The sequence below is a fragment of the Coptis chinensis genome, chromosome 9 (genome assembly GCF_015680905.1).
Source record: "Coptis chinensis isolate HL-2020 chromosome 9, ASM1568090v1, whole genome shotgun sequence".
Lineage (NCBI taxonomy): Eukaryota > Viridiplantae > Streptophyta > Magnoliopsida > Ranunculales > Ranunculaceae > Coptis > Coptis chinensis.
Genome location: NC_141464.1, coordinates 24,734,530 through 24,747,292, shown reverse-complemented (window position 1 = coordinate 24,747,292; position 12,763 = coordinate 24,734,530). Strand labels below are relative to the sequence as shown.

General features: G+C 41.1%; 1 protein-coding gene and 1 pseudogene across 1 annotated transcript; one reads left to right on the top strand and one right to left on the bottom strand.

Annotated features, from left to right (window-relative positions):
• Positions 1 to 1,495: 1,495 nt before the first annotated feature.
• On the bottom strand, positions 1,496 to 2,572 carry LOC147475313 (uncharacterized). The gene has a single exon (XM_086585368.1). It carries the CDS (start codon positions 2,570 to 2,572, stop codon positions 1,496 to 1,498), a length of 1,077 nt encoding a protein of 358 aa, XP_086441494.1.
• Positions 2,573 to 6,414: 3,842 nt separating this feature from the next.
• LOC147475312 (uncharacterized) lies at positions 6,415 to 7,656 on the top strand (annotated as a pseudogene).
• The last annotated feature ends 5,107 nt before the right edge of the window (positions 7,657 to 12,763 follow it).

The following is a 12,763-nucleotide window of genomic DNA, read 5'->3' as shown; positions in this document are numbered from 1 at the left end:
AAGCACTTCGGGGGTATACAATGTTGGTGGTGCAATTGGATGAATCGGGTGGTAGTAGGACAGTAATTCTTTTTGAAGACGTGCACCTAGAAAGTGCGACATAGAGCTGGCCATGACTGAATGCTGGGGTCTCTAAGTTGATGCCGACATACTTGGTGATTGTCCTTGAGACTTGTTGATTGTCATTGCAAAGGCCGGTCCTAGCGGGGAAATTGCCGTCTCGACATTTGAAACGGCATTTCAGTGGTTGATGGCGTTAGGGATATCCTTGGAATAAATACAGTATTTCCAACCTTGGCTCCAGTTATGATCATTGCTTCCAGTACTCTACTTTCGCGTAAGCGTAATCGAGGCGGGTTCCATTGCAAAGCCCATCTCTTGGGGCAATATTCCTAAGCAACATTATAGGGCAGCCTATTTTCAGTTGGAGATTAAACGGTGGCAAGCTTGAGGGATCTAGGGAATTTAAAAACTCGCTTGGGTATGTGGATCCGTTGTTTTGAGGGCTTGTAATATCATCGACAACTTTATCTGCCGCTAAGTAAGAAATCTCTTGCCCGGGGAACAAATTCAGGGCCGCTCGGTTAACGATGCTGACATCGTCATTTCGAGCAGCTAGGATGGTTCTTTCAGTCAAGTAAACTGGTGTTGCAGTCCCAATCACATTCAAATCGGGATAAAATGACGAAATAAGATCCCCTATGTCAGCACAGTTTCGTATCCCTATTGGCAACTCAACAATATCTAAAGGATTCGTGCCAATCAAAAAAAAATTCAGAGGAGTTTGAGTCAGTAACATGCCTTTTTAATCTTTAATTTTTATGATGTTTTTGATTTGTAAAGTACCTTGATCAAGTAATCTGCGAAGCTGGCATTATTAGGCTCTGACATCTCCAATCTCATGTTATGTACCAAGTGCAAGACTTGTACGTGTGTCCATAGCTGGGATCTTCTCACTGATGCTACGACAAATTGTTCTCTGCTGCCTTTTGGTACAATAGGCAAGCGTTTACTGAAATCTCCGCCTAGAACCATAGTAATTCCTCCGAAAGGCTTTGAATTTTTCGGATATCCCTCGGTGTTCTTTCAAGCGGCCCGACGCGATTGTTCGTCTTTGCATGGGGACTTCATCCCAAATAATTAAGCTAACTTCCTTGAACAGTTCAGCATGTATGGAGTTTTTTGAAAACCCGCAGAAGGTGTTGTCCATAATATCCAGTGGGAGGCAAAAAGTAGAGTGTGCGGTCCTGCCACCAGACAGCAGCAGCGATGCTATCCCCGACGACGCAACATTGATGACAATATGGCCTTGACTGCGGCAAGTAGCAGCAATTGTGTTGTAGACGAACGTTTTTCCTGTCCCCGCTGCACCATTTAGGAAGAAAGTCTTTCCCATATTGTTTTGCACTGAATCTGTTATCTCGGTGTGGGCATGAAGTTGTTCAGCATTCAGGCGTTCCAAATTTGCATTTGCCTCTTGTTCAAGACCTTCGTACTACAATTCCCTCTGCTCCCAAATAAGTCTGTTCCCACCCAGCTGGTCCCAATCTTTTTTTGGTTGTGGCATGTCTGGGAAATTAGATAAAGTCTTACCTACTTTGAAAAGCAACTTGTTAATTAGGAACAAACCATAATCAGCTATTTCCTCTGTAGTTGGACTATGGTTGTTAAACTTGGAACGTATCATGTGAGCCAGATCATCACAAATATGCGTAGAAAATTCATTCCATAGTGTTGCAGGACTAGTTGGGGAACATTCTAAAAGGATTACGCTGAACAATCTGCGCAGTTGGTATCCGGTCTTCATCACCGACGCCTCTTGTAGACATTCTCTCCACTCGTCGTCGGATTCGAGAAGTCCACGTGCAACGCATGCTGCTTTGAACGTGTCATGCTCAAAGCCGTCAACTGTACAAAGATCTTCAAATGATGTTGGTCCTCTAACAGCAGTCAGTAGCAAGCGAAGGTAGAAGCGTTCCCCGGCATTTGGATTTGCAAAGTACATTCTCCCAATAGCATAACCGTGGTCCCTTAGTTTCCATATCTTTTTATCTCTTTTCCAGACATAATACTGTGGGAACTCCTGGTAAGTATATCTACGGGCACCCGGATCTTCGGCACAACATTTGAAGAAAGCCGTTAGAGTTGATCTTTGATTTATAGCTCTTGCGAGAACTGTAGCCCTTGACTCCTTTGCATTGTAAACAACTCGATGCATCCCTTCCAAATGAACTACTAGCCTTTCAACGTGTGGTAACTCTTTGTGCAGAGGGAACTCGAGAAGACGCCATGCAGCTTCGGGTGGCCCGACATACCGTGCATCAATGTACTGTTTGATCTCATCATCAGTACCAACAATAACCATAGTTGCATGCCCTTTGTAAATGTATTTGTGAATGTATTTAACTGCACGAACCGATGCACAAACTTCAACATTTATATGGCAGTTGAACAGCTCTGATAAGTGGGGGTTGTAGGGGACGACATCTCGGTTATCAACTTTGCAGTCGCGCACCTCATATTCGTTCCCAGTATTGCGTAGTCTGTAAATTGGATATCCAACTTGATCCATTGTAGTTTCATCGTAAAAGCGGGGGGTAATGTTTTGTACTGGCGACCATTCTCCATGCGGGGGCCTTTGGATTTTTAGGTCCACATGGGCGTGTACCATACACCTCTTCACCGTCTCGAAAAGATTAGGTTCGAGATAGGGTTTGGGAACTCCGCGAAACAATCTTATTGACTTGATTGGCATTACGGATCTTATCGGGTTGCTTGAGGAAGATGAGGGTGCATGTGTGGCGATCCTCATTTTTGGAACTTCGATAGTGTAGGCGGATGCATCTTGTTCGCCAAACACGCCGTTATTTTTATCTCTTCCATTATTGCTTTCCTTTTCATTTGAATACGGGCAACCACCTCAGTCTGTCGGGACGCGGTTTGGTGTGGTTTGAGAGCTCTTATGATTTCGGCCAATTTGGATTTGTTGTTCTTTGTTAGGAATACATCCGGGTGTTTGTTGTATCGCGTAATGGCCATTGAGTCTTGGTAGATCTCATACATATGTCTTGGGCTACCCGTGTGAGATGATGGGAGAATGTAACGCTGGCCAACTTGATCAAGAGGCAGGCCGTCTGCTGCAATGTCCGTCAAACCGTTGTACACTTCCGCACGAATGTTGTCTTGATTCAGGCGAATATAGCGCAGGCGATTCTGTTCAGTTGCAGCCCAAGCATCAACTATCCATTGTTGGTAGAGGGAGCCTCCCCTGAGTATGGAAGAGTATTCAGTTGGACGGTCAAATAAACGGTATGAATAATACTGTACTTGCGTTAGTCTGGCATCACTTGGGCAATTGTTCTTGACATCCCATTGTCGCAAATCCGGTGCCCAACCAAGGTCTCCTCTAGGGAAAAGAAGTACGTAATGAAGAGGTGTATAAGCAGGATGACATTCACTTATCCTCTCTAGTCCACCTTCTTTGTAGTGAATAACGATGTCTCGTAACATATCATACTTTGTCTCATCACCGGGTAATACCACAGCTATTTCAGAAGTTGCCGGGAGATTATATCGGCGGCGATCCGTTCCTGGAGTGTATTGTATGAAGGTTGGTATATTGTTGTCCACCGATGCACTTGAACTTAAGACCTCAAGTGCATTTTTGAAAAACTTTGACCACGCATTTGCCTGTACCAAAACACCTTGTACAATACTTAGCACCTCCTTGAGTAAATGCTTATTGCGTTGTTGTCGATAATCCAAAGCCGCGCCAGCATCATAAATGTATAACTGGGTGTATTTTGGGTCGACATGTTCATCAGGTAAAAGTGATCCAATCTTATGGCAGAGCTCTCCATGTATAGTGAACGACTTTGGTCCACGTCCTTTCAAGATTCGGTCATTTGCTTTAACGCCAAGACTGGTGAATGCATTGCAAGCATTATATCCCCGAATGTTCTTCCGAAAATCACGTGCAAGCCAATCGTTACCTTCGAAGAGTGATTCAAGCGGAGGGGGCAGTGGATCAAGTGAGGGCAGTTTTATTTTTCCTTGGAGACAGCATGATCCGAATAAAGGTTTTTTTAGTTGAACTGGAGTTGTTGCTCGCACTCAATGTAAAGCGAAGCAAGGCCCGACATTGAACATCTAGTTCCCCAAGGTAATGGCGCTTTCGACGGGATAGAAGGCATTGTTTCAGTTGGATTTTCAAGTTCGTCAATGTCATAGTATTCTTCGTCAGAATATTCGGATGCTTCTTCAGAATTTTCCTCGGGCCTAATAGCGCCTTGAGTGGGAACATCCGGCTCAGTACTGTTTGGAGGCAAATTGTTTGTGGAGCTAATTTCGGTTGGGAAAAAACAATTAGTATAGTAATTTATAATTGTTCATAACGGAAATATTTAAGTTTGGACATGCTACTTACATGTTGCTCGTTAAGGAAAATGACCCAAGATGAAAACCGGGGGTGAAGTTACGTGTTGATAGAGGGAAGTGCTCATGCTGAGTTGCGCCAGAAGAACATCCACCATATGACGGTCCAGCAGGGTCTGAGTTGATGTACGGCTGGGGTGAAAGAGTCTCAGCAATTACAATATGCTTTCCTTTATCTGCTCGCTCGGTGGTTGTAGTGAAATTTGTTGCATCGATAGAATGAATTCTTGCTTTTCCATTGTGAGGCCGTGAGTTAGGGAAGGAGGATATATGCGATCCCTTTGGGTGGCTGAAACTCTTAGAGCTTCCTCCCGTTGACGACATGCACGTTGAGCTATTGAACGCCGAGAGGGTCCTAACTGAAGGAGCGAATGCATGTTCCGTGTGGACATAGAGGCTATTTGCTAGCCCGATAGTTGATTTGGCTACTTGATTCACTGTGGACTGTAGCCTCATGAGATAACCGGTGTTGTGTTGATGAGTCTCCCATAGTTACATCGGATTCCATTGTGTGGGATAGTGCATGCTGTTGGTGTACTGGAACAGGGCCAGAAATAGGTATCCGTAGGGCCTTAGACAGATTCATTCAAGTTTAAAGTTTGATTATAGATTAGAAATCCAATAACGTGGGAATAAGTAGGAAAGCCAGTACATGAAAAATCTGTTTTAAAGGACATCTAACCTCAAGTTGGGCTGCTCATTGGTTCTTAATGTACTCTTGTACAGTTTCATTATGTATGTATGATGATGCTTGGGTGTCCATGGTTTCTATAAACAGTTTGATAAGATTGGGGTATTAGGTAAATAAGGACACAGAATAATAATCTTGGCGTATAAACAATTTGATGATAAGGTCCACGGAAAGCAAAATTATGAGACAACATGAAAGAAGCGGAGTTTAAAGTATAGTAATAATGGGAACCAGCATTGGATTACCGAATGCTTAAAAAGACTATAATCCATTATAACGATAGCAATGAACTAACCTTGATTTCACTCAACTTGGATTAAGGTATGATTCCGCTGGAACGTAATAGAGAAGGACGTAATAATTAGCATCCAACACCTGATGTAATGAAAGACAAAATATGTTATCATTAAAATCAGTTCCCAGTGTGATGATATTCCTATGACTTGGAGTTCTTTGGAGTTCCTATGACCTACCTCATCCCTATGAGTTTCTTTAATGGAGTCCATAAATGACATATACATATCAGTCTAGTTAATTATTTATCCATAGATACCCCTTTGATTTCCTTAATCTTTTTGATGTCGATATGCGATATAATTTTCAATTAGCTCCTACACTGTGATATGGTGTAACTGTGATATGGTTTATCATTGTGAGTGCCTCCCAGAACTCCAAAGCCTCAATCGCAGCATCTATTCTCTTGCTTTACTTTTTTTTTTTTAAGAAATATAAATGGGTGCACGAGATACAATGTGATGATAAGCTTCATGAAAAGCTAAATTATGAGACAACATCTCAAACTAACAGTTTAAAAGTACAATATTAATTGGAACCAAAATTGGATTACGAATGCTTAAAAGACTATAATCCCTTTCCGACGATAGGACTGTACTAACCTTTATTTCATTGAGTTTGCATTAAGGTTTGATTCCTTGAGAACGTAATAGAGAAGGAGGTAATGATAAGCATGCAACACCGATGCAATGAAAGGAAGGGTTCAAGTTAGCTTTTGAAATGGAGGTAAATTGGAAAACAAAAAGTGATTAAGTAGTTGAAGGGGGTCGTTACTGGTGGTGAAGCATGGGCGAATCGCAAAGAAGTTCAGTTTCAAGAGAACACTTAATTGTAATAATAATAATGTCCGTTACAGCATCATGTCACGCCTTGTTTGAATTATAAGTTAGAGATTATAATGGAAAGGTAATATGTCACGGCTTAGCTTATGATGTGCATTAATACAATTAAAATGAGTTCCCAGCTTGATGATATTCATATGACTTGGAGTTCCTATGACCTACTCCATCATAGGAACTGATGATTTGCAAGCAGTTTTGAATTCGATCGACTGGCCTCAGCTTAGAGAAGCATTCAGGGGGGTAACGACTACTTGACTCCACCTCTTACTGGCATATTCCCTTAAAGTCAGGGATGAGTTGTAGCTAGAACCCTACTCCAGTCCTTATGAGCATTTAACTTTATATCGGACTTTAGAAATACATAATAAAAAAAAATTGCAAATGTTGTAATGCATTATTTCTAGCATGGAGATTTTAGTCAAGTTCTGTTTTCTTAGGCATGGGATCGTCGTAATTCTGATGATATAAGATTTTGTTTATTGGTGATCATTAATGCATACATAAGGCCTGTTCCTATGTTGCAAAATTTGAGATCGAAGGGCTTCTCAACGCTTAATTGCATGGTCAAGAATTGTGGAATGCAAGTATTGAACTGCCTCTTGGATCCTAACTGTAGGAATGCTCTCCAGTGCTTGAACAAGTGCAGTATGGCCGACCAGGTCTGTAATTATCGGTGTATGATGAGAGTCCAGCTCTGGAGGCATTTTCTCTATGTGTACTGCAAAAACACAATTGTCTCCAACTGGATGCAAAGATTCCCCATAAACCTTATGTGCCTCTAATGGAAAAGTTTTGAGGATAGGACTTGTGTCATGAGGCTGTCGAGGATCTCTTTGTGGGTTGGTTGGGAGGTTTAGATTGGAGTTGGCGTGTTGTGGCAGGGCAGAACCCTGTGTATGATCATTTTCCTTGTCAATACCAGGTTTTTTATAGAGGGAAAGCAAGAGCGTCATTTTGGTATGAGCCAGGTTTTCAAGTTAGCTCTTTGGACGGGAAGTTGGTTTGGAGAAGGCGGCGATATCGAGTTAAAAGAGGAAATATTCCAGGGACATTTAATTTGAGTGTTTTAGATAATGGTGTGGTGACAAATGACTTTTGGACAGTTGTTGATGTTTCTGATGATCTGAGCTGGGGTTTGTTTCATTATAGTGGCGCATTTGCTAAGGTTGCAGAGGCGATCTTATAATCGGGCTGTACTTGTTCGTCCAAATGGAGAGTACCCGGATGAGATAGAGAAAGAGAAGTTGATTTCTAATCGAGAAGTGTGGCATCAAGGAATGGGAGCCTTATATAGTTGATAAATGTTCATGTCAGGATCCGACTCTGTGTATTCCTGAAGGATCTAGATTGCATATTAAGATTGAAGTTAAAACGAAGAAACAATTTATTGTATAGAGAGTGAATGTGATACTGCGGGACTCGAATTTAGGAGTTGTACATAATGTATCACAGAAAATGGAGAAACCATGAGATTCCTTGGTATGGAACAGATGAAGATTACTGAATACTTGGTAAGGAACAGATGAAGATTAGTGGTTGAAGTTTTAAGCATGGGGGGATGACATGTTGCTGTTCTAGCATTCAGCCTCTACCAAGAGTAGGCCATGATAATATCAAGTTCATGGAAGCGTGAAGAGATTTTGCTTAAAGATAACAAATTTCTTGTGGAGCTCAGTGTCAAGATAACAATGGCCTTCACAAGATTTTGGAGATCCGAGTTGGAATGCTTGGTCATTGCTTTAGTGGCCTACAATGAAAATTTAAGGCCAGGAATGAGGAAGAAACGAGAACCGGGTTCTTGGTTTTCTGTTATCATGAAGAGCTCCTTACTCTCAAAGTTAAGCCTGCAGTAGTGCTCTTAAACTGCATGTGTGCTAGCATAAGGAAGGCCGTGAAAACAGATTGTCATGCTGTTCTCAGAGAATTGAAACTTTGGAAGCTTGAGATTACTTCGATTTGCACCCTTGAGAAGATTGGCATTTCATAAGATCATTTTCTTAAAGAAACACATGGCTGCTGTGAATAATTGCAATAAAACACACTTGATCACGACACCAAATTCTTTTGATTGAATCAAGGGAAATATCATAACCAGGGAAGAACAAAAAAAAAGCAAACGTCAAAGAAGATAAACCGACTATTAAAGCTAAGAACATTCTTGTAAGGTAATCAATTTGAATGCCTTTGGTAGTTGCTTGGCCGTGCATCTTGCAATGGAGTAGCCCTTGTGGTTGGTGGAGGCCACGCTGTAGTGGTATTCCCTTACGCTCGCGCAAGACTTTCCAGCAGATTTGGCCTTGACCACCAAATATCGCAGTTTTGGCCATGACTTTCCATTATGTACATCAATCAATTCTCTGCGGGGCTTTTTTTTGGTGGGTCCTCATGGCTGTTTTCTTTGGGGAGAGGCTTCTTTACAGGTGGCTTCACAAATTTGGAACTCCCAATCTTGAACCACGGGTCACTTGCATTGGGGCAAAATTAGTTTGGCAAGGTGTAGAGATGTAATCCTTTAATCAGCAAAATTAGTCGAAATTTAGTACCTTATTTAATACTTCTTTGCCTATTGTTTTATCAATGTCTTACGGGAAAATCTGTTCGATGGTGAATGATTCATACTTGTCCTTGTCACTATAGTCGGTGACTCTAACTTGGAAAACATCGCCCGTGCTTCAAAGTGCTTTGCAGTTCTTTCCTAAGTCATGAAGCGGGCCATTTTCCTATCTGTGAAATACACAAGGTATAAGACAACAAAAATTTCATTAGATTAAAAAAAAATGATGCACAATCTGGTAGTAGCATGCCTTTGAAATATGGACCAATTCTTTAAACGGCTTTTGAATCAAGTGTTCAAGCGTTTTTATCAAAAGCAACAAATGTGGTGTCCCCGATGAATCATTAAGCTGTCATTCGTAGCATATACCTGCATCGTCATATTTTTTTTTACGGGACAAAAGGAATAGATCATGGATGAGAGTGTGGACAGCACGATGGGAAAAGGGAAATGACTTTACGAAGAAAAAAAAAGATATTTTTTTGCACACCTATCGACCACGCCAACACTACAATTTGTGCATACTGTTCCAGTGACAGTTTTCTTACAACTAACGCACGAAGTGTAGAACCACTTGCTATCGGGGACGTAGCTTATGGTGGCCTTGCAAGTGTACATTCTCCCCTAAACAAACACAATAAAATAAGGATGGTGGTTGTTCAAATGAACATAACAATCAATAACAGGGCCACACATTTTAATCAGCTAGCAAATAAATAATGAAGTGTGTGTGCGTGTGCGTGCGTGTGTGGGGGGGGGAGGGGGAGCACATACCTTGCATGAGTGATCCCTACCCATTTCCTTCAATTTACCAATGTCAAACCTCCTATTAATGAGAAGGTCTTGCTCAGAAATTCCGCCAGATTGACCAGAGTCTTCCAATTCAACAACTATTTTCTTTGTATCGAAACTGAGAAACAAATGTAACTCATCAGCTATTACGAAAAAATCATAGGCCAAAAGCAACTGATAAGTAAACCATGCTTTAAACTTTTTGTAATGAGCAGTGGACTGCATTAAGGATTGGTCCATCGTTAAGGATGGGACGCAATCAGCAGGACAAAAAAAGGAAAAAAAAAAAGAAAAAGTATTCCCTAGGAATCTATTAAATGGCAAGGAAAAAGAAAAGCAAACAAACAATAATGGTTTCACTATCACACAAACATGGCTGAGAGAGGGAGCTGATGCCCCTAGAGAAGAGATTCTCGTTTTCGTTACGAATTAGTGAAAAAGCCATTGAGGAGAGAACCAGATGGAAGGGGGGTTGTTTGATATATGGGATGATATTTGTCTAGCCTATCTCTCGCTTTTCTGTAGTTTCTGTGTCGTCGGTGGGAATATGGAAAGACTTGGCTTTGGGAATATGTAGGTTCACATTGGGACTTTTCTGATGTTTTGTTTGGCTCCTTTCTGGATCTTCAACTTGGCTGCTGTCAATATCGACTTTGAGGTTTTCAGGGATGATCTGGGAGTGACAGGAGTAGTGCTACGCCAGCGTATTTGTTTTTAATATATGGGGCGCCCGGAGGATCCAGTGAGAAAGAGGTACAATTTACGCCCGAATAATCATTATTGTGGTAGCCCGGCCGTGGACGGGATTGTGGCCGGCTTTTACGTTGTTGGTGTGCGCTTGCCCAGGTGCTAGCCCATCGAGGCTAGGCATGGTAAACGCTCCCAGGGTTAGCTGGTTTTCAACCTTTGATAGCTGCAGGAGCACCTCTTTGTCCTTTGGCCTATTTCATGATACCTTAGTTCAACTCTACTAAAAAGATTTTGAGAATGCCATCAGTCCTGTATTGTTGTTGATGATAGTCCAACTACATATGCAACTGCATTGAGCTATCAATTGTTAAGCCTAGCCAACTATCGACCAACTACATTGGAGGTGCAATGACAGATTGCACTTATTCAGTTCCTTTATGTTCAACTATTTCAATCTTTTCTTCTCCAACTAAAATCACAGCAGTTTCTGACCATCGAACCATACCTGTTTTTTTAGCCAGTTTCTAATCGTACTTGTCTTTGTTTTGCTATTAGAAGCACTGTAGTTTCTAAACCATTTTTGTTTGTTAAGCAAATTTCCAATCTTTCTATCTTTGTTTCTCCATTAACTGCATTGTAGTTTCCGCCCGCAAACCTTTTTTTGGGACTTCTTCTCATATTGCATTAACCGTATGTCCATATCTAGATTTCAATCTTTTTAATGTAAAACTTTGTTACTAATGTAAAGCTTTACACATGTTTGTGGATATTATGCAGTGCCTAAAAAAAGCTTTTTTTTACCATTTGCCATTGATTCGGGAAAAAAAAAATTCATTGTAGGGTCTTTGAGAAAAAGAAGACATGGTTGAAAGACATGCTCTTAACTATCTATGCTATTTTGTATTGACTCCCCTTCTCTAATTTGTCACAGGTAACCATTACAATTTCACCGTAATCAGAGAGTACTTGACATGTCTAATTGTTAATATTCGGAACTCTGCTCACTTAATCTAAGGTGAGTGGCATGCACAAATGGAAACCTCTTCTATGAACTATCTACATTGTTGCCCTTTCAACTCAATAAGCTGTTTGCAATACTCAATTAGGTATTCGTTTCTTTTATGTACTATGCATATTGTCATCTATGAGCGGAAGTAGCTAAGAGCCCAAGCCAAACCACATACACCATCATTGTAAGCACACACAAAGTGATACCATGTCTTAAGCTATTCTGTAGCCAACAGATGTTATGAAGCAATAGGTATCTATTCCCAATGAGAAACTATCCTATATATGGTCTCTTACAAGGTTTGTAAAATGCCTTTATCTCTTACTTCTTTAAAACTCCTAAAGGTTACCCAGTTGCGTACCTGATGCAACCAATCTCTTTTCATTGAGTATTGGGAATATCAATGATTATTTTGTGTTGTCTGTTATAAATACACTTTAAGTTGTGTCGAATTTAGAAGACAATTTGTGGTTGTATGATTTTCATTTCTAAGTTGAGTAGAAATATTGTCAGAGATATTGTTGTGGCTGTAAATTTTACTATTTTCTGACAGATGAATATTTTGTCCATCGTTAAGGATGGGACGCAATCAGCAGGACAAAAAAAGGAAAAAAAAAAGAAAAAGTATTCCTTAGGAATCTATTAAATGGCAAGGAAAAAGAAAAGCAAACAAACAATAATGGTTTCACTATCACACAAACATGGCTGAGAGTGGGAGCTGATGTCCCTAGAGAAGAGATTCTCGTTTTCATTACGAATTGATGAAAAAACCATTGAGGAGAGAACCAGATGGAAGGGGGGTTGTTTGATATATGGGATGATATTTGTCTAGCCTATCTCTCGCTTTTCTGTAGTTTCTGTGTCGTCGGTGGGAATATGGAAAGACTTGGCTTTGGGAATATGTAGGTTCACATTGGGACTTTTCTGATGTTTTGTTTGGCTCCTTTCTGGATCTTCAACTTGGCTGCTGTCAATATCGACTTTGAGGTTTTCAGGGATGATCTGGGAGTGACAGGAGTAGTGCTACGCGTCTTTGGTTTAATATGGGGGCGTCCGGAGGATCCGGTGAGAAAGAGGTACAATTTACGCCCGAATAATCATTACTATGGTAGCCCGCCGTGGCCGATCGTTGCCGGCGGCTTTTTCATTGTTGGTGTCGCGCTTGCCAGTGCTAGCCCATCGAGGCTAGGCATGGTAAACGCTCGAGGGTTAGCTGGTTTTCAAAAGGCTATGACTGTCCCGACAGCAATTACCCATAGTGATGGAAGAGTTTTATGTGAGAGGTAACAACAAAGCGTTTCAACACCGCCTACTCCATCTTTTATACAAAAGAAAGGGTGTAGGCGGCGTCCATTTGAATCTAAGCTGTAATGTGCGCGGGGAGATAAACTTGATTTTTCATAGACCACAAGTATATTCAGGTTGTAGAAAATGGGAGGAATGAACAACGATCGAGA

Bases quoted from the DNA above. Each gene is read 5' to 3' on its own strand.
- LOC147475313 (XM_086585368.1), bottom strand. From the start codon at position 2,572: ATGGATCAAGTTGGATATCCAATTTACAGACTACGCAATACTGGGAAC.